The 25,061-nt window shown below is 38.6% G+C and overlaps 7 protein-coding genes and 1 non-coding gene across 8 annotated transcripts; 5 read left to right on the top strand and 3 right to left on the bottom strand.

Annotated features, from left to right (window-relative positions):
• The first annotated feature begins 5,300 nt into the window (after positions 1–5,300).
• LOC130510390 (pentatricopeptide repeat-containing protein At1g10910, chloroplastic) lies at positions 5,301–8,237 on the top strand. The gene is made up of 9 exons (XM_057006659.1): positions 5,301–5,631; positions 5,712–5,796; positions 5,867–6,130; positions 6,227–6,634; positions 6,818–6,917; positions 7,018–7,337; positions 7,416–7,592; positions 7,673–7,801; positions 7,878–8,237. Exons 1-9 carry the CDS (start codon positions 5,354–5,356, stop codon positions 8,130–8,132), a joined length of 2,016 nt encoding a protein of 671 aa, XP_056862639.1. The 5' UTR covers positions 5,301–5,353; the 3' UTR covers positions 8,133–8,237.
• Positions 8,238–8,513: 276 nt separating this feature from the next.
• LOC130510386 (serine/threonine-protein kinase SRK2A-like) lies at positions 8,514–10,773 on the bottom strand. The gene is made up of 8 exons (XM_057006658.1): positions 10,343–10,773; positions 10,067–10,243; positions 9,934–9,987; positions 9,758–9,850; positions 9,564–9,656; positions 9,361–9,465; positions 9,170–9,268; positions 8,514–9,078 (listed from the first exon to the last, which is right to left on the bottom strand). Exons 1-8 carry the CDS (start codon positions 10,460–10,462, stop codon positions 8,746–8,748), a joined length of 1,074 nt encoding a protein of 357 aa, XP_056862638.1. The 5' UTR covers positions 10,463–10,773; the 3' UTR covers positions 8,514–8,745.
• A 201-nt stretch (positions 10,774–10,974) lies between these two features.
• On the top strand, positions 10,975–14,971 carry LOC108807462 (transmembrane 9 superfamily member 1). The gene is made up of 12 exons (XM_018579753.2): positions 10,975–11,291; positions 11,552–11,744; positions 11,845–11,949; positions 12,363–12,380; positions 12,478–12,575; positions 12,649–12,801; positions 12,911–13,045; positions 13,194–13,360; positions 13,474–13,568; positions 13,642–14,015; positions 14,277–14,550; positions 14,643–14,971. Exons 1-12 carry the CDS (start codon positions 11,202–11,204, stop codon positions 14,708–14,710), a joined length of 1,770 nt encoding a protein of 589 aa, XP_018435255.1. The 5' UTR covers positions 10,975–11,201; the 3' UTR covers positions 14,711–14,971.
• A 253-nt stretch (positions 14,972–15,224) lies between these two features.
• Positions 15,225–15,936, top strand: LOC108807481 (ferredoxin, leaf L-A). Its single transcript, XM_018579771.2, has one exon. The coding sequence runs from the start codon at positions 15,295–15,297 to the stop codon at positions 15,736–15,738; it is 444 nt and encodes a 147-aa protein (XP_018435273.1). The 5' UTR covers positions 15,225–15,294; the 3' UTR covers positions 15,739–15,936.
• Positions 15,937–16,082: 146 nt separating this feature from the next.
• On the top strand, positions 16,083–17,203 carry LOC108807472 (uncharacterized). The gene is made up of 4 exons (XM_057006657.1): positions 16,083–16,497; positions 16,603–16,729; positions 16,819–16,907; positions 16,964–17,203. The coding sequence occupies exons 1-3, from the start codon at positions 16,135–16,137 to the stop codon at positions 16,905–16,907; spliced, it is 579 nt and encodes a 192-aa protein (XP_056862637.1). The 5' UTR covers positions 16,083–16,134; the 3' UTR covers positions 16,964–17,203.
• Positions 17,204–17,232: 29 nt separating this feature from the next.
• TRNAR-UCG (transfer RNA arginine (anticodon UCG)) lies at positions 17,233–17,306 on the bottom strand. Its single transcript has one exon. It is a non-coding gene; the product is annotated as a tRNA-Arg (tRNA).
• A 155-nt stretch (positions 17,307–17,461) lies between these two features.
• Positions 17,462–19,440, bottom strand: LOC108854885 (uncharacterized). Its single transcript, XM_018628563.2, has 3 exons — positions 19,161–19,440; positions 18,345–19,030; positions 17,462–18,089 (listed from the first exon to the last, which is right to left on the bottom strand). The coding sequence occupies exons 1-3, from the start codon at positions 19,296–19,298 to the stop codon at positions 17,639–17,641; spliced, it is 1,275 nt and encodes a 424-aa protein (XP_018484065.2). The 5' UTR covers positions 19,299–19,440; the 3' UTR covers positions 17,462–17,638.
• Positions 19,441–20,432: 992 nt separating this feature from the next.
• Positions 20,433–24,878, top strand: LOC108814180 (wings apart-like protein 1). The gene is made up of 13 exons (XM_018586695.2): positions 20,433–20,988; positions 21,222–21,321; positions 21,388–21,727; positions 21,908–22,020; positions 22,191–22,319; positions 22,426–22,519; positions 22,620–22,712; positions 22,797–23,416; positions 23,496–23,749; positions 23,873–24,020; positions 24,110–24,207; positions 24,293–24,374; positions 24,469–24,878. The coding sequence occupies exons 1-13, from the start codon at positions 20,561–20,563 to the stop codon at positions 24,550–24,552; spliced, it is 2,583 nt and encodes an 860-aa protein (XP_018442197.2). The 5' UTR covers positions 20,433–20,560; the 3' UTR covers positions 24,553–24,878.
• The last annotated feature ends 183 nt before the right edge of the window (positions 24,879–25,061 follow it).

The following is a 25,061-nucleotide window of genomic DNA, read 5'->3' as shown; positions in this document are numbered from 1 at the left end:
AATGAGTTTGTTTACTCAGATACGTTACGGTCAAACCAATCAATAATTTATTTAAGTTATCTAACTAATGTTTAGGCCAGATCAATTATTAGTTTGGATAATCTATGTTATCGTATATAATTATACAACTGTCAAATCATCCAGAGGTTCAAATAATCAAATCCATATTTGATTCGAACGACGTTTGTTAATTACTGATCTCATATAACATACTCATATCAAAACGTATTTTCACGAATAATAGAAGGGAATGTAATCCATTGGAAACAGTTTTATATTTGGGATTTATACGCTTGTCTGAATAGACTTATAATATTCGCAAGGCTCTCCACCGAATAAAAGCTTTATTCCCAAGAAACACCGGTACTATTTCCTCAAAATATAGTTACTGCATGGGTTGTATCGCAAAAAAAAAGTGTTTTGTAGAGTTACATACGCGTTCATGAATAATATACGTTGCATTTCAAAAAACATTGGAAAGTTTAAAACACTTGTAAATGTTCTTTTTTTGAGACACTTTTTGAAACACTTGTAAATGTTCAACCAATTCATTTTGACGTTTAAGCCCAACAAAAAAAAATCTTAGAATAGTTGAACAATAATTATACTTTTCAATAGAATTCAATTGAATGTGAGACGAAACGGAAAAATGTTTCAACCAAAAAGAAAAGATGACAAAAGCAACAAAAAAGTTCAACCATGTTGATCATCATATTTACATGCACGAGGTTTTACGTTGAAATAAATCATAGCACGCACGACCCAGAGAACAAATAAATCAAAGTACTTGATGTAGACAAATAAATTAAAGTTGACCACTCCTAGCGCTCAGGATTTTGTGAAGAATGACAGTAGAACAAAAGTCTCTTCTTTTTTCTCAAAAAAAAAAAAAAAAAAAAAAAAAGTCTCTTCTAAAATCAGCTGCAAAAAAAGATCTTCTGTTTATGTATCTTACTTCTCCGATACTTCTTCAAATATAGATTTTAGAAACCAAATAAAAAATCTGTATAAAAGAATTAGACGACATTTGCACCGGCCAGGATCAGATCTAGTTATCTAAGTAAATAAGAAAGCCCGACCAGATATATTTTTCTGCTGAAGGTTTTCAAATATATAACTAAATTTAGCTATGAACGATGTTGACGTGGGAAAATATAGAAAATAAAATATGAACAAAGAACGACAACGATTTGATAAAAAAAAAGGAAACAAAAAACGACAACGATGTTGTGCGGTGCTATTAAAAGGGACGGCGACTTCGTGAATTATGACAACACAACCGAACAAGACAAACCATGCATGATAGGATCCTGGTTTTTTTATTGCTGTCCTTTTGCTAATTAAACATGGACCCCTTTACATCGCTTGTTAAATTTTTTTATCTGTTTGCTTTTGCATTTATGAATTGTTTTTTTCTATTGAGGATTTATACACGTACCACTTCAATATATTCGTCCAAAAACTAACTCATGATCAAAATATCATTTTGAGGTCGGGAGAGTAAGGTTCCAACTCATATATGAAATAAACGTCTGATAGTAATTTAATGATCGATATGCATAAATTCACCCTTTAAAAGAAATTAACCACAATGTTTTCTTTATATAATTAGCATGCATATGCTACAGTATAATGCAAAATATAGTATTCCAATGGCATGAACTAGAATTGCAAATTTTGCAAAGTCTCAACATGATTAATTAGAATAATTTCCATTTAATATGAATCATATATATATATAGTGCCTTTTTAAATCAACTTCGATATATATCAAAACTGCTTCGGGACTAAATAAGCAATTGCAATGACATTAAAGTATCTCACTACGAAAGAAGAACAAAATGGAATTGGAATAGATATTTAAGAAGAGGTTGATGGTTGTTTTTTTAAAAAAAGAAGAGGTTGATGATGAAAAGTGAGAAAAGTGGTGAAGTGGGTGTCACGAAACGTATGAAGAGAAGTAGGAGTGGGGCTGTGCTGCTCCTTGTCGGTTCCTGCCGTACGGTTCGTTCCCAAGAATCTCATTTCTTTATGAGTCAATTAGGTACATATACTAAAATTATACAGAAATTTGCAACATGGAAAAAGTCTAGGGATGGAATTAGGCCTGTTTGGGTATGTGGTGAGTCAATTACGATGTTACCCTTCACTCTCAACCCATACTACAACATCATCAGGACCGTAGATTAGATGGTTAACTTCAAATAGAGCGATAATATGAATTGTTAGACGGTTATAAGAACTTAAAAAAAAATTTAGCAATCCAAAAAATTAGACAATCTAAACCTCAAAATACAAACAATAAAGACTCAAATTTGAAATGTAGGTTTTGGCAGGGTCAAGAACCATATGTTATATGGTTAATTTCATATAAAGCTGTAATATGAACCCGTTAGACGGCTATAATAGGTAAGGAATCATTTTAACTAACCAAACCACTACTTGTTGAACATTTAACAAGTGTTTAGTTTTACAGACATATTAGCTAGATATTTAACAACTCACTAATATATTACTCTAATTAGACGGTTAATGAATATTTCAACTAGGATAAATACACAGTTATCCGGTTAGATACAATGTTATCCAGTTAGACTTGGTTTAGTATATAAGATATGTGTTTGGGTTTAGGGATTTTGGGTTTAGGATTAATGATTTTGGTTTGGGTTTAGGGTTTAGAGTTAATGATTTCGGTTTGGGTTTAGGGTTTAGGATTAATGATTAATTTATCTTTTGTGGTGGTTTATATGTTAGTATTTGACAAACCGAAATCATTAACTCTAAACCCTAAATCCAAACCGAAATCATTAACTCTAAACCCTAAACCCAAACCGAAATCATTAACTCTAAACTCTAAACCCAAACCAAAATCATTAACTCTAAACCCTAAACCCAAACCAAAATCATTAACTCTAAACCCTAAACACAAACCAAAATCATTAATCCTAAACCCAAAATCCCTAAACCCAAACACATGTCTTATATACTAAAACCAAGTCTAACTGGATAACATTTTATATTTTCCAGACTACAATTAGACGGTTAATGAATACTTCAAATAGGATAAATACAGAGTTATCCGGTTAGATAAAATGTTATCCAGTTAGACTTGGTTTTAGTATACAAGACATGTGTTTGGGTTTAGGGATTTTGGGTTTAGGATTAATGATTTCGGTTTGGGTTTAGGGTTTAGAATTAATGATTTCGGTTTGGGTTTAGGGTTTAGAGTTAGTGATTTTGGTTTGGGTTTAGAGTTAATGATTTCGGTTTGGGTTTAGGGTTTAGAGTTAATGATTAATTTATCTTTTGTGGTGGTTTATATGTTAGTATTTGACAAACCAAAATCATTAATTCTAAATCCTAAATCCAAACCGTAATAATTAATCATTAACCCTAAACCCAAACCAAAATCATTAATTCTAAACCCTAAACCCAAACCCAAACCATTAATCATAAACCCTAAACCCAAACCGAAATCATTAATCCTAACCGAAATCATTAATTCTAAACAGTAAACCCTATTAGACGGTTAATAAATTCTTTAACAAGGATAGATGAAATGTTATCCAGTTATTGATTAACCCATACCGAAAATCTCGTCCGTCCATGCGGAGAGGATAAAAGATCTTGATGAGTTTTTCGCATATCCTTGAGGTCACCTATCATTTGAGATGCTTATAAGTAGCATAAAGGAGAAGGACGAGGTATCGCTCTCACATAACACAATTGCATTCCCTGGATTCGTTCAGGCATTGCAGTTAGTCATGATGGAAGCTGTACCTGCTCTGACTGAAGTTGTTCACAAAGATTGCTCTCTTGACTCTGAAATTGATTTCGGTGAAGACGGCAAAGAGAACCAAAATACTGGTATCAACGCGGGACATGTTCGGAACCTTGACGCCTCCACAAATGTAAGCTTAGTTATAATATTTAGATAGATATATAACTAACAACTTGTATGGATATTTTCTAAGATAGTCGGCTTACTAACAACTTGTATGGATATTTTCTAAGATAGTCGGCTAAACCTATATAATAAACCATAAACTCAAAACCCAAATCATAATCCCTAAATTTGTATGGTTTATTAAACCTATATACTAAACCATAAACCCAAAACCCAAATCATAATCCCTAAACCCAAATCATAATCCCTAAATCCTAACCCAAATCATAAATTATAAACAGATTTGGGTTTAGGGATCTAGTATTTATCGTTAAGCGGTTGGATTTAGAGATCAGAACTGATTTGTTTGTGCTTGGGTTGATGATTTAGGGTTTAATCTCTGCTGCTGAGATTTTAGGGTTTAGTTTTAGATTTATATTTTGGGATGATTTATAGTTTAGGATTTGTTATGAGCAATAATGGTTAGTAAAATCAAACGTGTTCCAACATCGATTATATTAGACGGTTATTGAATCATGACCATAGATTAGATGGTTAACTTCAAATATAGCGGTAATATGAATTGTTAGACGGCTATAGGAGCTTAAGAATAATTTTATGATTTGGGTTTAAGGTTTAGTGTTTATGGTTATGATTTGGGTTTAGGGTTTAAGGTTTATACTTAATTATTTTATGAATTTGGCATTGGGTTTATGGTTTAAAATTTTCGATTTTAGGGTTTAAAATTTTTTTTGAGTCTTTAATGTTTGTAGTTTGGGTTTAGATTGTCTAATTTTTTGGGTTACTAAAATTATTCTTAAGCTCCTATAGCCATCTAACAATTCATATTACTGCTGTATTTGAAGTTAACTATCTAATCTATGGTCATGATGGTGTTATAGTATTTGTCGATTATGTGTATATTATATAGAGTGAAGGGCAGTGTCGTAATTGATTCACCCCAGACCCAAGCAGGCCCACTTCCATGCCTAGGTTTTCCTATGAAAACCTACATCGCTAATATTGACATAATTCTTGTATATGAGATGCAAATACTCTTTCTTTATTTCCTATCTTCTCCAATACATATATAGTTTAGAAAATAGGTTAGAAAAAATGTTACTCTTCCATAAATTATAAGGAAAAATACATCTTATTGAAAAATGTCAGTATAACCCTAGGTCTTAATGTAACAGTGGTTTATTAACTTAGTGGTTTTAACTTTTAATGTAACTTGGAAACCTACAAATTTTGTTTTCCTGTTAAAAAAAAACACAAAGTAATACGCATGATGAACCAACAGTAAGGCCCGTTGTACAATCACTCCTTAAGTCATGTTTAAAGCCCAAGAGGCCGAAACAGAAAGCCCGCTTGATCTCGTGAAACACGACTCGACTGAAACACAGTTCCGGTAAGATACTCTTTGCTCCCGTAGGTAGTAAGTAGCTTGCTCGAAGAAGAAGAAACATGGAGACGCCTGTTCTGGGGTTCGAACAACGCTGTCCTCGTCATCTCTTCAACACTAACTCTCGTCCCTCTCCCCATCTCCCCCACTCCACCGTCGTCTCCGTACGAACTCTCACAACACCTACGGCGGCGACCACCGTCGCGAAACCACCGGCGGCCGTAGTAGCAGCAGCACAACAACCTCCACGCACAAAGCCTCACTCCAAATCCTTCCTGACGAGAAAATCCGCAATCTCCGAAATCGAACAGTCCCCTGACTTCCTCTCCTCTCTGCAGAGGTAAGTAAAGCTTCTCTCTTTAGTCTTTTTGCTTCTCTCTTTCTTGTCCACTTAATTATACTCCATAGCCCTCTCTGCAGATTAGCTAGAGTTCTGAAAGTTCAAGACTTGAACGTGATTCTCCGTGATTTTGGAATCTCCGGACGCTGGCATGACCTTATACAGGTTAACTCGGTTTAACTGAAACATAAAAGATTTTAAAAATGTTAATTTTTATTGTGTTTTTTTGGGGCAGCTATTTGATTGGATGCAACAAAATGGAAAAGTTAGTGATTCAACATACAGCAGCTGCATCAAGTTCGTTGGAGCTAAAAGCGTCTCAAAGGCTCTGGAGATATACCAAAGCATCCCTGACGAGTCTACTACCAAAACCAATGTCTATATATGTAACTCCATCCTCAGCTGTCTGGTCAAGAACGGGAAGCTTGACAGCTGCATCAAGTTGTTTGATCAGATGAAGCGAGATGGTCTTAAACCAGATGTTGTTACATACAATACGGTAATGTCATTATTATATGCAAATGCAACATTTTTTTGTGTGTGTATAGTTTCTATAATATGTTTTTTTTTTCTTTCTTCTTTGATGTCTATTTAGCTGCTTGCAGGTTTCATCAAGGTGAAAAATGGGTTCCCTAAGGCTATGGAACTCGTCGGAGAGCTGCCACGTAATGGGATAAAGATGGACGGTGTGATGTACGGGACTGTCTTAGCCATCTGTGCTTCGAACGGTCGATGTGAAGAAGCTGAGAGCTTTATCACGCAGATGAAAGCTGAAGGTCATTCGACAAACATTTATCATTACAGCTCCTTGCTCAATTCTTATTCTTGGAAAGGGGATTACAAGAAAGCTGATGAGCTGATGACCGAGATGAAATCAGTAGGATTAGTGCCTAACAAGGTGATGATGACAACTTTACTAAAGGTGTATATTAAAGGAGGTTTGTTTGAAAGGTCAAGAGAATTACTCTCTGAACTTGAATCTGCAGGCTACGCCGATAACGAGGTAAAGCTCTCTATATATTCTATAGAAAAGGGTAAATATAAACCTGTCTGCAAATGTGTAATTCTTTACATAATTACATGATAGAAAACATTGCTTATAGGCTCGTATTGATTGAATCTCATATAGTGTTTCTTTATAGGCTGCAATTTTCTTATGGTACGTTAAAATGATCTTGTTCTCTAGATGCCATATTGTATGTTGATGGATGGCCTTTCAAAGACGGGGAAGTTAGAAGAAGCAAAGACAATCTTTGATGATATGAAAAGCAAAGGCGTTAAATCTGGTATGTTTATTTTTATATGATGACTAGTTAGTTAGCTTTCATGTTTCTCATTCTTTACTCTTCCATCGGTTGCTTGCGTTAATTTTATGAATCACTGCAGATGGCTATGCAAACAGCATTATGATAGCTGCTCTATGCAGAAGCAAGCGCTTCGAGGAGGCAAAACAACTTGCGAGGGACTCCGAGACCACTTACGAAAAATGCGACTTGGTTATGCTGAACACGATGCTCTGCGCGTATTGCAGAGCAGGAGAAATGGAAAGTGTGATGCGAATGATGAAGAAGATGGACGAGGAAGCCGTTAGTCCCGACTATAACACTTTCCATATCTTGATCAAATATTTCATCAGGGAGAAACTGCACCTGCTCGCGTACCAAACCTTGCTTGACATGCACAGTAAAGGCCACCGTCTTGAGGAGGTAACTAACTAGCATCATTGCATTTTCTTAGTAGTAGTTATCAAAATGTCTGTGAAGTCTTATGTTGTAAATCTGCAGGAACTTTGTTCGTCCTTGATATACCATCTCGGTAAAATTAGAGCTCATTCAGAGGCATTCTCAGTGTACAATATGCTGAGGTACAGCAAAAGAACTATATGCAAAGATCTGCATGAGAAAATTCTCCACACTCTAATCCATGGGAAACTTCTTAAAGACGCATACGTTATAGTGAAGGTTTTGAAACCCCTCTCTTAGTTTCTTTTTTTTTTTTTTAAACATTTGGTATATTGCGTGAAGCCAAAACTCTGTATCAGGACAATGCAAAGGTGATCTCACAGCCTACTTTGAAGAGATTTTGCAGAGCTTTTATGGCCTCTGGGAATATTAATTTAGTGAACGATGTTCTGAAGGTCTTGCATGGTTCTGGCCACAAAATCGATCAGGTAAATAAATCAACCAGGAACACACGTTTTGTTTGCAAAGACATTACAGTTGAACTATATGCTTCTGTTTTTATAGGTTCAGTTTGAGGTTGCGATTGCACGATACATTTCACAGCCAGATAAAAAGGAATTGCTTCTTCAACTACTACAATGGATGCCTGGTCAAGGATATGTTGTTGACTCCTCGACAAGAAACCTTATTCTTAAGCAATCTCATTTCTTTGGTCGGCAGCTCATCGCGGAGATCTTGTCTAAGCATCATTTCGTGTCAAGGACGATGGTAAAATCTCGATCTGAGCCGAAGTTTAGTAGAGGGCAGAGAGGTAAATAAGAAATGTAATAGATGTATGTACTTTTTGTTTCACGGAGTAGATAAGAGAGAGAAACATTTTGTAGATGCGCTTTACATAAATATATTTCATTAGACCAACAAGAAGTTTCCTGTTACGCAAAGCAGAAACCAAAAACTCCAATGATTCACTTCCTCTTCTTCCTAGTCTCTCAGTCCCAATACAGCACCAGTTAGTCGCCCGAAATGAGGAAGAAGGAAGACTAGTATTCGACAAGAAATGAATAAAGAATAAGAAAAAGAAGCATTGACTTTTGTGGGTGAAACGTTACGTTTGAAATACTGTAATCTCTGAACTAGACATAGTCTCTCTCTCTACTCTACCTTTGCAGATAAAATTCAGCAAGAGAGAAAACAAGAGTATGAACACGAAAACAAAAATCTAATTTACAAGATGAGGTCACATTGTTCATACCCTGTAGACAGGACTCATAATCAACCTCTCTTCTTCTTATACTGCGAATTTTACAAATCTTTCAAAAACCCACACCAAAGCATTGTAATTGGCAAAGACAAAAAAGAAAGCAGATACTTTTTACGTTTCAGCAAACCAACGGCAACTTCATTCTTACATAGACATAAACAAAATAAAAAATCAACTGAGTTTCACTTCTCCACTTGCGTGTGCTTGCTTTACAGTCTTATCATATTCATCTTCGTCGTCTTCCTCTTCCTCTTCCTCCACCTCTTCCTCTTCTTCTTTCCCCTCTGAATCTCCCTCTCCTCCCCAGCCAAAACCTCCTATGGAACGGGAAACAGGTGGAGGCGTTTTGGCGTCATCCACTATCTTCATGATCTCTTCAGCGGTCTGGAGGGAGAAGGTTGGATTCTCTTTCTTGAATAATGCAGCTTGAGCTGTCTCTGTGAGCTCCCTTGGCAAGTTCTTGGTGAACCATGGGTGTTTCTTGATTTCTGCAATGGTTATCCTCTGCCACAACAACAACAACGTGAGCTCAATTGTCACACAAAACCATCTTTTTATAAAACATTTTGGAGCTCATTTGATTTGATGTGTATACCTTGAGTGAGTTGGCCACAAATATACGGGAAAGGAGATGTTTGCAATCTGGTGAGATGTGGACGTAGTCCGGGATTTTGTACTGAACAGCCATGATTTTCTGTACAACAACAAGATCACACATTGATGAACAAGAGGCAGGCAGGCAGCATAGTTCCCGCGAGATATATGGCTCAGAAGAAGAAAGCTTACTTGTATTGTTTTCCTGAAGTTTTTGGGGTCTTCTTGGTCTTCAAAAGGGTATGCTCCAACAAGCATGACATAAAGAGTTACACCACAAGACCACACATCAGCCATCTGAAAGAGAAAAAAAAGAAAGAAGAGATCTTATGTACACTCATTGCAACGAGCAATGATGTCCTGATTGACTAAGAGTCAAATAGCAGGAAGAGTACCTTGCCATCATATTCTCTGCGAGAAAGGACCTCAGGTGCAATATATGCTGGAGTTCCAACAGTTGATTTGGGCCTCGAGTGCAGTAGAGAGGACTACAAAAGGAAGAATAACAATGCTTTTACGACAATGGGGGAAGGAAAAAAGAAAAGAGGATCTCATATAAAAGGGGAGAACTTGGTATAATGACAGAGACCTTGGAATAACCAAAATCACATATTTTGAGACGTGGAGCAGGACTACCATCCAGGAGTGTATTCTCGAGCTTCAGATCTCGGTGGCATATTTGCTGCACAAGATTAATAAACGAAGTGTTGAGCTCAAACACCTAAGGGATTTTACAAACTTCCGGAACTCATGTCTCAGCCTTACCATAGCATGACAATAGCTAACACCTGATATAAGCTGCTGGAAGAAGTATCTCGCCTGGAAAAAAAAAAGAGAAAAGGGACCATTATAAGAAGAAGATTCGCATGTTTTTTATATTCTTCTGTTCGAAGCTGACCTCATCCTCACTGAATCTTCCAGCAGCGCAAATACGCTGGAAAAGTTCACCACCAGCAGCATATTCCATGGCAATGGCAAGATGAGTTGGCGTCAACACCACCTCCTTAAAGCGGATTATATTAGGATGGCGAAGTGATCTGTGATTGATGATCTCTCTCGCCACATTCTCATCAATCTGTTATCCCAACAACAACAAATCCTAATGCTCTCAGAATTAGCACTACAATTAGCTAAAGCTAATCAGTGATTGCAGAGAGGAGTGAGAGGGGGGGACCTTGGGGCCACGCTCGATGTACTTCATGGCAACAAGTTCCTTAGAGTCTTTGACCTTCATGAGTCTCGCCACTCCGAAATTCCCAGCTCCTATGTCTTTCACCAGCTCGTACTTCTCCATCTTTAACCCAAAACCCAAAAAAAAAAAAATCTACAGAATTCTCGTTTGAAATTCAGCTTCCCCTCCTACCCGCTAAAAAAAGCACAGACGACAATTTAACGTGAAAATCGTGAACAAGGACCAAAAAAAACAATCACGGATGCGATTCCGAGATCTCGTGATTCGCAGAGAAAAAGGAAAGCGATAACGATGATTGAAAGCTGATTTGAGGTTTGAAGCCAAAGGTAAGAATCGTCGTCTTTTTTTCCTTCAGACAATAATAAATGATGATCAGAATGAGAATGAGAATGAGAATGAGAATGAAGGAAGAATCTCTCCTCTCATGATGCTTCCTTTTTTTAACAAAGTGGGACCCTCAAGTTACCATCCTAATAAATTCCATTCACTCTAGTTTTTATTTGGGCCTTTGGTGCTCAAAAAAATAATTTATATGGGCCTTTAAAGTAACAAACAAGGCCCAGTTAACTGATTTGATAACGAGTTATGAGCTTTTTATTACCCAATGCGTTACACTGAGAGGATCTCTACCAAACATCAACAACACTGTGTTCTCTTCTCTGTCTGGTCTCTCTCCCTTTCTCGATCGCTCGTTACCGAGAAACGAGAGAGAGCTGACACTGTATTCTCATTATACGCCAATTTGAATCAGATCAATCGATCCTACTCATTGGTCTTATCTTAACGCATTCTCATCACCGTCTCCGTCTTCCTCAGATCTGATCGTCCGCCGGGTTTCGCGATGCCGTCTTCCTCTTCCTCCACCGCCGCCGTATTACTTCTCCTCGTTTCTATTTTCGCATCCTCTCTCGCCTCCGATTCAGATCACAAGGTTATACTCGGATCTCCTTGTGCCTGACATTCAGTTTTATTCATACAGCTCGAATCGAGTAATGTGTCTGTAGATCTCGTGATTTTTTTGCATGGTGTTTGTGAGTTGTTCTGTTCTTTTCCGGGTGGGTCGGATCCTGGAGCTCCACTCCTGTTGATTCTTTGTGACTTAGGCTTCTTTATGAATAATCAGAGATCATTTATACGTTTCTGTCAAAGTCAATGTTTTTGTTTTTTGTTTTTATTTTTGTGTGTTTCCAGTATCAAGCGGATGAGCAGGTTACACTGTGGGTGAACAAAGTTGGGCCATATAACAATCCACAAGAAACCTACAACTATTACAGTCTTCCCTTTTGCCGCCCCTCTCAAAACGATGTTCACAAATGGGGTGGTCTTGGTGAAGTTCTTGGTGGCAATGAGCTCATTGACAGCGAGATCCCCATTAAGTTCTTGAGTATGTTTTTGATTCCCCCATCTTTAACCTACTAGTTATCTTAGCTGTGTTCTAGTTACAGTTACATTTATCTCTTTTGTTTTGTTTTATTTTTCCACAGAAAATGTTGACAGGAAGGTTATCTGTCAGCTTGAACTCGATGAACCTAAAGTCGAGCATTTTAAAGATGCCATCGAATCTAGCTACTGGTTTGAGTTCTTTATGGGTATGCATGTTTCACTTTCCCTTGTACATATTTTGCTGCTGTACTAGCTTGTAACCAAATATTTTTATTTTCTTCAGAGAAAAACATCTAGCGGTTTTCTACTCTGTAAAGTTTATAATGTTTTTATTTGCTTAGTTTGCCTTTCAAGACCTTTTCTTTTTCTATAGCATTCTATATCATTTTTATGTTACATTTTAATCATGCAAACGTAAACAACCCTCTATTGGATTTTCACGATGTTAACAGTATCTTTTACATCATAGAAGTTGTAGGATATGTAATTTTACTATTTTTCATAGTGATAGACCTGGAAAGGTAACTTGTTTCAATCGCTAACCTTATTTCTCACAACTTTTTTTTTTTTGGGTGGCATCTGATTTGCGTGGACTTTCATCGGGTGGTTCTAACTTCAGATGATCTGCCTTTGTGGGGTACGAGCTTTTATATTTTTTACTTGTAATATCCCAAAATTAATTATTTTCTGTTTTAGTTATAGATTGTATTAATACTGTCTCATCGTTATTGTAGGATTCGTTGGTGAGCTGCATTCTGACAAAAATGGTGAAAACGCCAAACATGTCCTCTACACACATAAGAACATTATTGTCAAATACAACAAAGACCAGGTCGGTTGTCACTAATGCATTAAGCAATAATGTGAACATCATGTGCAGCGATCTTATTAATTTACTTTTATAGATCATTCATGTTAATCTCACTCAAGACAACCCAAGGCCATTGGAAGCCGGGAGGACAGTTGATCTGACGTATTCTGTTCAATGGATTCCAACTAATGTCACATTTGCCCGCCGTTTTGATGTATATTTGGATTATCCATTCTTCGAGCACCAGGTAACTTTTTGCTTTGTCTTTGATTGTGATTGGTTCACAGTTTCACAGTGTGTTCATCTCTTTATAATGTTTGTTCAAGCTTTATAGTTTTTTTTTCTCCTTTTTGCAGATCCATTGGTTCTCCATCTTTAACTCGTTCATGATGGTTATTTTTCTCACTGGTCTGGTCTCAATGATATTGATGAGAACTCTCAGAAATGATTACGCGAAGTATGCTCGTGAAGATGATGATCTCGAGAGCTTGGTGATGTTCCTCAGCTTTTGTTTGACATAGCTGCACGATTTTTTACGCTATTGATACTCTCTTGGCAGCTTGTCCAACACTTAATTCTTTATTTTTGAGGCTGTAAAACCGCTTCTCGGCTTCTGACGTTCGTATTGATTGGCCACAGGAACGGGATGCAAATGAAGAATCTGGCTGGAAACTTGTGCATGGGGATGTGTTCAGACCACCATTTGGTTTAGTTCTTCTCTCAGCTGTTGTCGGCACAGGTGCACAGCTGGCGTTGCTTATTCTTCTTGTCATATTAATGGCCATCGTTGGGACTCTATATGTTGGGTACGTATTACAATCTTCTTCTCACGTCCCAACCTCTTTACTCTTTGTAGTACTTTTGGTATGCTTTTATATTTGGCAGCAAACCTCAGCTTGTTTGTTTCTGATTATTTCAGGAGAGGAGCAATTGTCACAACTTTCATAGTTTGCTATGCTCTGACTTCCTTTGTCTCTGGTTACGTGAGTGGTGGAATGTACTCAAGAAGCGGGGGTATGATCTATCATGTGTTACCTTTGATAGTTTAATTTTTTTAAATTTTATTTTAATGTCTAATTGTTTTCAGGTAAGCACTGGATCAAATGCATGGTCCTCACGGCATCTCTCTTCCCCTTTTTGTGCTTTGGGATCGGCTTTATCCTAAACACAATTGCCATATTCTATGGATCCCTTGCGGCTATTCCTTTCGGGACATTGGTAGTTGTGTTTGTAATTTGGGGTTTCATTTCCTTCCCCTTAGCCCTCCTCGGGACAGTCGTTGGGAGAAACTGGAGTGGTGCTCCAAACAATCCATGCCGTGTGAAGACCATTCCACGTCCAATCCCTGAGAAAAAATGGTACTTGACTCCATCGGTTGTCTCCCTGATGGGAGGTTTGCTACCATTTGGAAGCATATTCATTGAGATGTACTTCGTCTTCACATCCTTCTGGAATTACAAGGTAAAAGTAGTTGCTTTGATTAGAAAAAAAAAGCTATAAAACTGATTATTCTTTTAAAAAATTAAACAAACCAAAGAGAGTTGACCAATGAGTGATGTAAACCTCAACCAAACCCTAGAAGTTCTATTAGATTTGTAGGCTTAAGTCCAAGCAGCTGAACTACTCCTAGTAGATCGACTATGTGTTGGCTTATCATAGAGTAAATAGTAAAAAAAATTATTGGTTGCCTGATACCTTTTTCTCCTTTTTGTGTGTTGACAGGTGTACTACGTGTATGGATTCATGCTGCTGGTGTTTGTGATTCTGGTCATAGTGACGGTCTGTGTGACAATAGTGGGAACGTATTTCCTGCTGAATGCAGAGAATTATCACTGGCAATGGACTTCGTTTTTCTCTGCTGCATCAACGGCCGTCTATGTCTACCTATACTCCATCTATTACTACTACGTGAAGACGAAGATGTCAGGATTCTTCCAGACAAGCTTCTACTTTGGGTACACCATGATGTTCTGTCTTGGCCTTGGAATCCTTTGCGGTGAGCTCTCTTTCTCTAACTCTCTTCAAAGTTAGGGTTTGGTGTTACTCCTGGTCTTGAGTAAATTTTTCTTCCTGTGAAAAATCTTGCAGGAGCTGTTGGATTCTTGGGATCAAACCTGTTTGTGAGGAGAATCTACAGAAACATCAAATGCGACTAGAGGAAAAAAAACATCCAGTTGAGAAGGAAGGAAGCTTGTTATGGTGGACATACATCTCTATATAAAAAAGCAGTAGAGAGGGAGAATATATACATGTATCATCCTTCAATGGGGGCTTTTTGTCAGTCTTATTTTATTCCCAATTTGGTAAGTGAACTGTTTTTTCTATTTAGATTAGAATTTGAGTGGGTGTAATATACAACAACACAACTACTACTACTACCTGTAATTTTTTCCCCTGTTCCTTATGACTTCACTCCACTTGGAATGTGTGTGCCAATTGGACAAGTCTAGAATCATCCCAAGTCCAAGTATTCTAATAGCGTGACTTGTCCCAAGCCCAACCACATATTAACTAATTCTCACCAACATAAGTACATAACAACGCACACATGTAAAACACACTCACACAGAGACAAATACGCTCAAGAAGATAACAGAAGCACCACATATCGTGCGCCACGTGGCGGATAATGTTCAAAATCTCAATCTCTTTATAATCCTCTCTCTCTACACCACTCTCATGCCATTTCAACAAAGCAACACAAATCAGAAGAAGAGTGTCATCATCTTTCTTTCAGACAATGGCTTCCACTGCTCTCTCCAGCGCCATCGTAAGCACATCATTCCTCCGCCGCAAGCAGACACCAACCAGCCTCAGATCTCTCCCGGCGGGCAACACACAATCCCTCTTCGGCCTCAAATCCTCCTCCTTCACCGCTCGCGTCACAGCCATGGCTGCCTACAAGGTCAAGTTCATCACACCTGATGGAGATAAGGAAGTGGAGTGCGACGAAAGCGAATACGTCCTCGACGCGGCGGAGGAGTCAGGAATCGATTTGCCGTACTCGTGCCGTGCGGGAGCCTGCTCGAGCTGCGCCGGGAAAGTAGTCTCCGGCTCGGTTGACCAGTCGGACCAGAGCTTCTTAGACGATGACCAGGTCGCCGATGGGTTTGTTCTCACGTGCATCGCTCGTCCAACTTCTGATGTCGTTATTCGAACCCACCAAGAAGAAGCCATGGCTTAAATAACTCAAAAAGTATTTCACTTTCTATCGTATCATCACACTAGAGAGAATATGTTGATGATGTAATAAGAAAGAATAAGACTCATGTCAATTCTTTTTCGATACTCTGTTTCAGTGTTACAGTATTTTAACGTGGATGTCAAGTAATTACAACTTAAGGAAAGCTTCAATCACACCATTATAAATTTATATTCTTCACTTTTCAATCTCTAGTATCTTATAGTTTAAAGGCTGCTTCAAAACCGATGCTATTGAATGTTTCAGACGGATACTCTTATAAATAAATGTATAATCATATTTTCTATTTTATTTTCATACCTCTGTTTTCTTTGGGATCTGGTTTCAGATTTTTCTCTCCCTCTCTCCCATTGACCTTATTCCAGTTTTGTCTCATCAATGATGCAAGGTGAAGTAGAATTGCATCCCACGGATCCGCAGAAGCTGAGTGGCTCCGCTCTTCTGCTTGGAAGTCCCGATGAGATGGAGGATGAAGAATGTGGTTCTGCTTGCTGTCGTATCTGTCTGGATGAGAATAATGACAGCGGCGGCGGCGGCGGTGGCTATGAATTGATATCACCGTGTACGTGCAAAGGCACTCAGAAATTCGTGCATCGTTCGTGTCTCCATCGTTGGCGATCGGTCAACGATGGAGGCTTTGCTTTCTCTAACTGCACCACATGCAGTGCTCAGCTTCACATCCCTGACGAGCCCTTTGATGATAACGTCTCCGCCTGGGATGTGTTTCTGATGTGGCAGTTTGTGAGTCGACGATATCTCTTTCTCTTCTTTCTTGTTGCTCCTGTGTTTTGGAATCTTGACTTGCTCTTTTGTTCTTGATTATTGTTGACAATTATATATATATAGGCTGCTGCTTTGATGGGCCTGCTTACGTACATGATGGATATTCACGGAAACTTTCGCAGGTCTCTCGAAAATGAACAGTTTATTTGTATATTGGCAAAACATCCCATCCTGTTTTATTATTCCCTTGGTGAGTCCTAAATCTTTTCATCTTTTCCAATAAATTGAATTCCCTCAGCGGGATCTAGAAACCTAACATGGTCTTTAAACGTTCTTTAGGATCTGTAATCATCTTTGGGATGTTTGGGGTTTTTAGCCTCGTTATACGATGTGGGAATGATCCGAGGATATATGGCTGGGTGTCGTAACTGCTGTTACCGATTTGGTTTATTGGATTGTTTCCCCGGCGGCAGTGGAGTTTTAAAACCTGTGTGTGACTATTCTTTAATTGCAAGTAAAAACTTTATATGGAGTTTGGCGCGCTTAGAAGAAAGAGGTAAAGGTTATGCAGCTTTGTTTAGTAATGTTTTTCTTTTCTTTATCAAGGGGTTGTAAGTATGTAAATGTATAAACTTGTATTTGTATGTATATGAGTTGAGGCAACAATGTGGGCCAGTAGTGTATTGAATCTGAATTTGAAGTGATTTGATTTTGAATGAATCTATTAGATGACTCCAAAAAGATGTAAAAATGCGACCACAGTGGGAGTCGAACCCACGACCTTCTGATCCGAAGTCAGACGCGCTAATCCACTGCGCTATGCGGTCGTTGTACAATATGGTGAATTACATGTAATATAGAGTTTTACTAGTTTTGTTAACAATCGAGCAATACCATAACCAGTAGCCACAAGAAATGCCAATCAATCAAATCCTTAGGCTTCATGAGAATGACAGTTTTTGTAACCAATCGAACAATAGTATCATTCACAGTAAGAATCATATAAAAACAGCTCACTCTAAGAAAAACATGATAATATGTAAGAAATAAGCCTAAAGTGTTGCCAAAACACAACTTCAAAGCCTCAACTCGTGAATCTTATATACAAAGAAAAAGACAAGAAGTGAATGGCTTGAAACCCATTTATTATTATCAACCTTTAAGCCCAAGAACAATCTTTCAAGACCTCATAGGCAATTGATCGCTGTTCTTCGCTCAACTTTTTAGGAAAATTCACTAGAAACGTGATCCTCAAGTCACCTCGTTTACCTTCTTCTTTAGCATTAGGCAAACCTTGACCTTTAATAGCCTTCTCAAACCCATGAAAAATCACTTCTCCTACGGATACGGACATTGACTCACCACTCAGTAACGGCACCGAGAGTTTACATCCCGTCAAGGCCTTTACCAGTGGAATTTCCACCGCAATCTCTAAGTCATCACCGCGTCTTTTGAACAGAGGATGTCTCTTCTCTTCAACCACGAATGTGATGTCTTCAGGGAGGTAGCCTGGTTTCTCGTTACCTACTCCTTCGAATGTGATCTTGGTCCCTTTCTTCCATCCTGGTTTGATGTTCACTTTCAACGTTTCTTCTTGTTTCCTAATCAACCTGTTCATTACAAAACAACAATGAATGGACCAAGGCATAACACAACAACTAAGAGCTAGATTTGAGATTTCAGAGCTACAAACATTTTTTTTAAGAACTTTAATAATTTTTTTTATATAGTTTAAGAGTTCATGCTTATGTAAAAAAAACTTTTTAAATTTTTGAATACCAATACTAATGTTTTATTGCATTGTGCTTATATCCACTAGACCTAACTCCTAACAAAAGTTAAAGAAAATGAGTTCTGAGACAAACCCTTCATCGGTTATGATGTCCCTAGTGATCTTAATGTTCTTGACTCCTCCATGGCAGAGCTCTTCCAACGTACACTCAAGCTTTTTCTCCACAGCAGGCGGCTTTTTCGGCTGTGTCGACTGCGAGAAAACTATCGGCGTGGTGCTCCTCCTGCTCACGCTCTTCCCCATCGATCCACCCGTACGTCTCGTGCTCGTGCTCTTCGAAAACGCCGTGCTGTCTTTATCTCTCTTGCTACGGCTCTTTGAAATGGTTTTGGGAGAAGACGGGGTAGAGGTCGTAGGAGACGTCAGTCCCTGCGCGGACCCGAACAGATCGCCCAGGGTCTGATCTTTCCCTCTCGGGCTCGTGAACGGCGACGTCATCGGGCTCGCGTTGTTGGAGACGGGGCGAGATTTGAGGCCGTGGGAGAATCCGCGGCCTCCTCCGCCGTGGCTGCTTCCGCCGTCGTCTCTGCGGCTGGTGGTTCTCGAGAAAGCTGAGCGGCGGTTGGAGGAGGCGGAGGAGAGGTATGTGGGACGAGCTTGAGGGGTGTGGCTGCGGCGGCTGCTGGATTTCGAGAGGAGAGAAGAGCGGCGTTTGTAGACGGAGCTATCGTCCATGCTCTGTAAACGAAGACCTCTCCGAGCAGCGATGAGATCATCCTCCTCCGCGAATTTCTCCTCTAGATATTTCTGGTGGATTGTCTGAAAAAATATATATATCAAAATTCATTACATTCTCAAAGTTTCTTTTTAATGATAATAAAAATCAAATATTTGTAAAATTGATCGATCGATTTTGAAGAGAGAAAGCATTTGATCTGAGAAGACGTACGGAATCGTTGTCGGAGTGAGAGTCGGTTTTGCGATGAGAAGAGAGAGGATGCAAATTTTTGACGATGGATTTGTATGCTTTGCATGCTGTCTTTGATATTCCGAAGAAATCTGTCGCCGGCGATCGTGGAGTTGTCATTGCATCGACAAGAAGAAGAAGTTGATCGGAAAAATGGCGGAAAGAGAAAGACAGAACATGGAGAGAGAGAGATAGATTAGGAGAACTTGTCGTGCGTAGGAACGAAGAGCCGGAATTGGTTGGGGTCCCGCCTTTATTATTAGGAAAGTACTTTCCTTTTCTTTAAACTTTAAATATATCCAAGGAATGAATGAAACCATTGCTTGCTAAAAGTGTCATTAACCATATCATTAAATTAATTTAAATCTTCAAGAGGTATTAAAGATTGATATCTTTAGTTGACTTTTGTGTTTTCATTCCCCTATGACACATCTCGTTCTCTTTTTATTAAATCTTTGAACGGTGTTAACTGCAAATATTGTTTACTAATTTAACGAATTATTTTAAATAAAATTTCTTACTAGTTCTCTAATTTTTCACTGGTAAATCTCGGTAAGTACCCTTTGCCTGCAAGGGTTCACCTTTTACTATGAGATAAACCGTTAACAATGGTTTATCATCTACATGTTGTTGATTTACAGTTGGAAACAAGAAACACAATGACAAGCAAAACGATTACTAATCAAGTCCTGTTACTTGCTACTCAAATGGAGAAGTAACTAAACAAAGTTTAGAAATTACAGGATCGTGTCACACTGTCACTTAAAGTCAAAACAAGCAAACTTGTAGTTTCGAACATAAAATTAAAGTTCAGGGTTAGGCCCAAACAAACACATGTTACTACTATTTATAAAAGCAAATATCAGTGCTTTATTTCTTGGGCTTGCTATGCTATTTTACCATATACCCCTTTACTAAACAGAATATGTACTTTTGGGTTTCTCAAGCCCAAACAAAACCAAACAACTCCATTAACCCCTTTTGTCACAACTCAATTCAACCAATTAAACCATTCTATAATGAGTCGCACAAAAAAAAAAAAAAAACCATTCTATAATGCCTGAAAACCGAACCATATATTTTCCAGTATTTATTTACAAAATACTTGAGAATTCTGGGACATAATTTCGGATTATTTAATTAAAAACCATCAAAACATTGGTTAACTTTTTTTGTAAAAGTCGAATATCAACATTTAATGAAAATTTAAAACATTTTATTATTTTATTTAAAAGGTTCATTAAAAAACAGCCACTGTCTCTGCTGCTGGCTCTCTTCTTCAGCTAGAAAGAGATCTTACGATTAGTTTTTTCTTTTAATCCCAATTTTACCCTTCTCTTAATTTCTCACCTAAAATCACCCCCAAATTCAACGACTCGGCGATGATGGAGCGAACCTACGGCCGCCGCAAGCCGGGGATCCCGCCGAGAACCCTATCCGACTCTCTCAACGACACCGTTTCGCAGGCGGAGTATCTCTCCTCCTCTTCGTCGCCTGACATCGAACCCCTCGACTACTCTCTCCTCCCTTTCTCCAGCCAAGATTCGTGGCATTCTTCTTCCACCATGTCCGATTCCCGAGAGGATCATCCGCGTAGGGCGGCCAAGAGATCGAGGAACGGCGAGGGTTTCACCTCCACGTTGCTCGAGGCGCAGGAGTTCGGCGAGCTGATGGAGCACGAGGACGAGGTTAACTTCGCGCTTGATGGGTTGAGGAATGGGCAGCAGGTTAGGATCAGAAGGGCGAGTTTGTCGTCTCTCCTGTCGATTTGTGCTTCTCAGCACCAGCGCCGCTCATTGAGGGCTCAAGGGTACGCGCTTAGCCCATTTCTAGGGTTTGATTTTTTCTTGTTCAATTTTTTTTTTTCACAAATTTTGAGAATTTTCATGTGGGTTTTGTGAAATCGATCTGTTTGCGTTCTGGGTTTTCGTAAATTTTCGATCTTTCTGGATTAGGGCACAAATTTATACAAATTCATCGATGTTCTCTGTTCTGGGCTATTGGACGAGATTACCCTAATTTTGTGGGAGCTAATTGTTTCAGGATCTCCCAAACCATAATTGATGCGATTCTGAGTCTTAGCCTCGATGACATGCCAAGCAATCTTGCCGCAGCCACCCTCTTCTTTCTCCTAACTGCTGACGTAAGTGACTAGCAAATGCTGTTTGATGTTTCATACAGTCTGACCTCTTCATTTTCATGATTCCAGTGTCAAGACGAGCACTTTATGGAATCACCCAAGTGCATCAAGTTTCTGATAAAGCTGTTGAAACCTGTGACTGTCACTAGCACCCAGGGGAAGCCACGCAGTATAGGATTTAAGCTCTTATCTTTACGTAAGGATGTTGGTCCAGCACAGGATGCAGTGAAAACGAATGATCCAAGCTCTACCGTTATACTTTCAAGTGTTCAGGAACTTCTAGTTAATTGCAAGGAGATGAGATCTACTGATAGCTATAAAGCCGAAACAACGAGACCTGAGCTAAGTACGAAATGGGTGGCTTTGTTGACTATGGAGAGGGCGTGCTTATCCAAAATTTCGTTTGATGGTATTTGATTTTTTTTTTGTTTTGCCTCTCCTGTTGGAAATAATGACTAGCTAACTATTCTGAGATCATCTTAGAATTGATAATAGATAGTGTTCTCTCCAGTAATTTATTTTGCTTCCTTAGGTTCAGTATACCATTGATATATTGTGATCCTTTGTGTATTTCATTTCCCCCACCTAGATACTTCCGGTTCTGTGAAAAAGACCGGAGGGAATTTCAAGGAGAAACTGCGAGAACTAGGAGGACTTGATGCAGTCCTTGAGGTTGTTATGGACTGTCACACTGTAATGGAGGTATGATCATGCTTTTCTTTTCTTCATCTGCAGCAATAATAGGATGCAAACGGTGGTCTGTAGTTACCTAGGACGGTTATAACCTGCACTAGTTGTCTTTGACTGCGGGAAGTTTGCAATTGCATAATGTTATATTCAGCGAGAGAATCTAATACAGATTCTATATGCAGCGCTGGGTGGAATGCGACACACTGCCCTATCAGGATAAGAAAGATAGCCTGCATAAGCAGACTTTAATGTTGCTTTTGAAATGTCTGAAAATCATGGAGAATGCTACGTTCCTCAGCACAGATAACCAGGTATCTCTTATATATATTCTGACGTTAGTCAGCTGTTATCAAGTTGCAATGTATACAACTCAGTGCCTGAGATAATATTAATTGTAACGCTAATTTTGTTTGTCAGAATCATTTGCTCGGGTTTAAGAAATGTTTGGGTTCTCGTGAATTCCGAATGTCTTTCACAGAGCTCACAATAAGTGTCATTAAGATGCTTTCAGGTTCGCTATTGATACTATTTCTGGTTTTGAATTATTACACATTATGACATCTTCCCGTCCTATCAGCTCTTATCCTGATATCTGATTGAACTGATGCTAGGTCTTCACTTACGTGGAGAAGTTTCAAGTCCTCACAGGAACAATGTAACTCCTCACTGTTCAATTGCTGGTATCTTGGTAGCAGATCGTAGAGGTATTTTATTTTTCTTAATCACAAATGAGTCTCTATCTCCTAACTATGTCTCTCTAAATCCCTTGCCACTTCTATCTTTTGCAGTTAACAATGAGGTCGTGACAATAAGTTCAGATACGTGCTCAACTGTTGGTTCTATCTCCACGAGGAATGGGAGTCTATCCCAGAGAAGTCAATCCATAATCGACTTAGATTCGCCACCTACATCAACGTCATGTTATCAATCAAGTGTGTCAGGAAATGAGCCCACTAAGTCAACGACCAGAGTCGGTTCATCCGTAGCTGGTTCGTTTGCAGGCAGATTGGCGTCTTTGGGTAGTGGCATTGCCAGAAGTACTTCAAGGACTAGTCAAGTTGAAGAACAAAGTGGTAAAAGAAATGGAAAATTTTCATTCCTAGATGAAGAAAACCAAGATCCTTTTGCGTTTGATTTGGAAGATTCTAAACCTTCGAAGTGGGCGTTAGCATCTGTAAAGCCAAAGAAACCTAGATCTCAAAAGAAGAAAGGGTGCTACAAGAAAAGTAAAGATGAATGTTTGTATCAGCGGTTCCCAAGCCAAGAGGAATCATCAAACCATAGGTTGAATTCCCAGGAAGAATCAAGTGGCAGAGACTGCAGTATATCGCTGCAAGTATCTACAACAAATGACATTGATGAAGAATGTCTATGTCTTTTATCTGATTGCCTTCTAACAGCCGTTAAGGTAATGTTCTTATTGTCTTTTAACATTTGTGTGCTGGTCTACAGCCCGAATTTAGTTCATAATTTTTTTTCATTTGCAGGTTTTGATGAACTTAACCAATGATAACGCTATCGGTTGTCGGCAAGTTGGTGGGTGCAGAGGGCTGGAAAGCATGGCTGAGTTAATTGCCAGACACTTCCCGTCTTTCACAAGATCTCCTCTTTTCAATGAGATGGAAAAGACAGGATCTTCCCATCAGAAGAAAGAGAAACATCTTACAGATCAGGAGTTAGATTTTCTTGTTGCTATCTTGGGTTTGCTGGTAAATTTGGTTGAGAAAGACGGAGTGAACAGGTACACAAAAATTCTGAATCAGAATTTTGATACCATTGTGTGGTTGAGTCAATACAAGTTGAACTAGTCATATACTCTTGGTCGTCTTTTCTCTAATCAGGTAAGTATTGTTTTTTTTTTCAGATCACGGCTTGCTTCAGCGAGTGTTCCTATTACAAAACCAGAAGGGTTGCAAGAGAGTGAACAGGAGATGATTCCTTTATTATGTTCAATCTTTCTCACCAATCAAGGATCAGCAGACACCAAAGAAGAAACAACTCCTTTCACCTTAGTGAGTAGGCAGCAACTGAATATTTCTTACTCGTCCCAGAAAAGGTTTTTTATTTATAAATCCTGCGATTTTTGTTTTTGGGTGTTCAGGATGACGAAGAAGCTGTTTTAGAAGGGGAAAAGGAAGCGGAAAAGATGATAGTGGAGGCATACTCTGCTCTACTCCTCGCTTTTCTTTCAACTGAAAGGTCTTTTTCGTTATCGATCTTATTATATGTCACAATGCACATGAACTTTCTTAGAAACTAAACATGTTCTTGGATCCTCTAGCAGTAGAAGTATACGCAACTCCATCAAAGACTATCTCCCAAAACGCAATCTCGCAATTTTAGTACCGGTCTTGGAGAGATTTGTGGTACGTGTGACTCTTTAACCCCTTATGGCTGCTCGGTTCCAGGCTAGAGAAATCTCCACATCTTTTGATGTACTGTGTTCTTTGTTTTGTTCAGGCATTTCACACGACTCTAAACATGATCCCTCCGGAGACACATAAAGCAGTGATGGAAGTAATTGAATCCTGCAAACTACCGTGAAAGGGATCAGAAAGGGCAAATCAATTCTTCTTCTCTCATTTTTCTTTGTACAGATTCTGGAAGAAAAAAAAACTTGGAATGCTTTGGGGGTTATCACTGACTTTTGGTGATCATAGACTCTATAGTTCATAGTAGTGATCATGTTCATTGTATGATATAAGGCTATACAAGTAGTATGTTCAAAATCTTTGTTTTAGAGTTTGTTTTTCCTTGTCTGTCACGGCTTAGGGTTGTTTTAGCTGTCTTTTACTTGTAAACTCCAATTCTTTTGTAGTTTTCTTGATACCCTTGATCATCATATATACAAAGTTTGCTTTAACGACTTATTTTTTTTTTTAATTTGTCCTTATGTGATTATATGAACATCTACTTTCTGGTGTATGTATAAACGATGATTAGAATTTTGAATTGAATCTGATAACTTTTCAAGTTCTAAAAAAAGTATGGCAAAAACAACTGATCCTGATATCCCGGACATGAGTCCCGTAATACTCGCCTGTATAACAATG

The sequence above is a fragment of the Raphanus sativus genome, chromosome 1 (genome assembly GCF_000801105.2).
Source record: "Raphanus sativus cultivar WK10039 chromosome 1, ASM80110v3, whole genome shotgun sequence".
Lineage (NCBI taxonomy): Eukaryota > Viridiplantae > Streptophyta > Magnoliopsida > Brassicales > Brassicaceae > Raphanus > Raphanus sativus.
Note: the sequence above shows the minus strand (reverse complement) of the source record. Positions and strands in the feature narration are given on the sequence as shown.

Coding starts and splice junctions, on each gene's coding strand:
- LOC108807462 (XM_018579753.2), top strand. CDS start 11,202: ATGCCGTCTTCCTCTTCCTCCACCGCCGCCGTATTACTTCTCCTCGTT. Junction 13,569..13,641: donor AATGTACTCAAGAAGCGGGG/GTATGATCTATC, acceptor AATTGTTTTCAG/GTAAGCACTGGATCAAATGC. Junction 14,016..14,276: donor CATCCTTCTGGAATTACAAG/GTAAAAGTAGTT, acceptor GTGTGTTGACAG/GTGTACTACGTGTATGGATT.
- LOC108854885 (XM_018628563.2), bottom strand. CDS start 19,298: ATGACAACTCCACGATCGCCGGCGACAGATTTCTTCGGAATATCAAAG. Junction 19,031..19,160: donor CTCACTCCGACAACGATTCC/GTACGTCTTCTC, acceptor ATATTTTTTCAG/ACAATCCACCAGAAATATCT. Junction 18,090..18,344: donor GACATCATAACCGATGAAGG/GTTTGTCTCAGA, acceptor TGTAATGAACAG/GTTGATTAGGAAACAAGAAG.
- LOC130510390 (XM_057006659.1), top strand. CDS start 5,354: ATGGAGACGCCTGTTCTGGGGTTCGAACAACGCTGTCCTCGTCATCTC. Junction 5,632..5,711: donor TTCCTCTCCTCTCTGCAGAG/GTAAGTAAAGCT, acceptor CCCTCTCTGCAG/ATTAGCTAGAGTTCTGAAAG. Junction 6,635..6,817: donor CAGGCTACGCCGATAACGAG/GTAAAGCTCTCT, acceptor CTTGTTCTCTAG/ATGCCATATTGTATGTTGAT.
- LOC108814180 (XM_018586695.2), top strand. CDS start 20,561: ATGATGGAGCGAACCTACGGCCGCCGCAAGCCGGGGATCCCGCCGAGA. Junction 21,728..21,907: donor ATCCAAAATTTCGTTTGATG/GTATTTGATTTT, acceptor TCCCCCACCTAG/ATACTTCCGGTTCTGTGAAA. Junction 22,713..22,796: donor CTTGGTAGCAGATCGTAGAG/GTATTTTATTTT, acceptor TATCTTTTGCAG/TTAACAATGAGGTCGTGACA.
- LOC130510386 (XM_057006658.1), bottom strand. CDS start 10,462: ATGGAGAAGTACGAGCTGGTGAAAGACATAGGAGCTGGGAATTTCGGA. Junction 9,851..9,933: donor TTAGCTATTGTCATGCTATG/GTAAGGCTGAGA, acceptor AATCTTGTGCAG/CAAATATGCCACCGAGATCT. Junction 9,269..9,360: donor ACTTCAGGAAAACAATACAA/GTAAGCTTTCTT, acceptor GTTGTTGTACAG/AAAATCATGGCTGTTCAGTA.
- LOC108807481 (XM_018579771.2), top strand. CDS start 15,295: ATGGCTTCCACTGCTCTCTCCAGCGCCATCGTAAGCACATCATTCCTC.
- LOC108807472 (XM_057006657.1), top strand. CDS start 16,135: ATGATGCAAGGTGAAGTAGAATTGCATCCCACGGATCCGCAGAAGCTG. Junction 16,498..16,602: donor TGTTTCTGATGTGGCAGTTT/GTGAGTCGACGA, acceptor ATATATATATAG/GCTGCTGCTTTGATGGGCCT. Junction 16,730..16,818: donor CCTGTTTTATTATTCCCTTG/GTGAGTCCTAAA, acceptor AACGTTCTTTAG/GATCTGTAATCATCTTTGGG.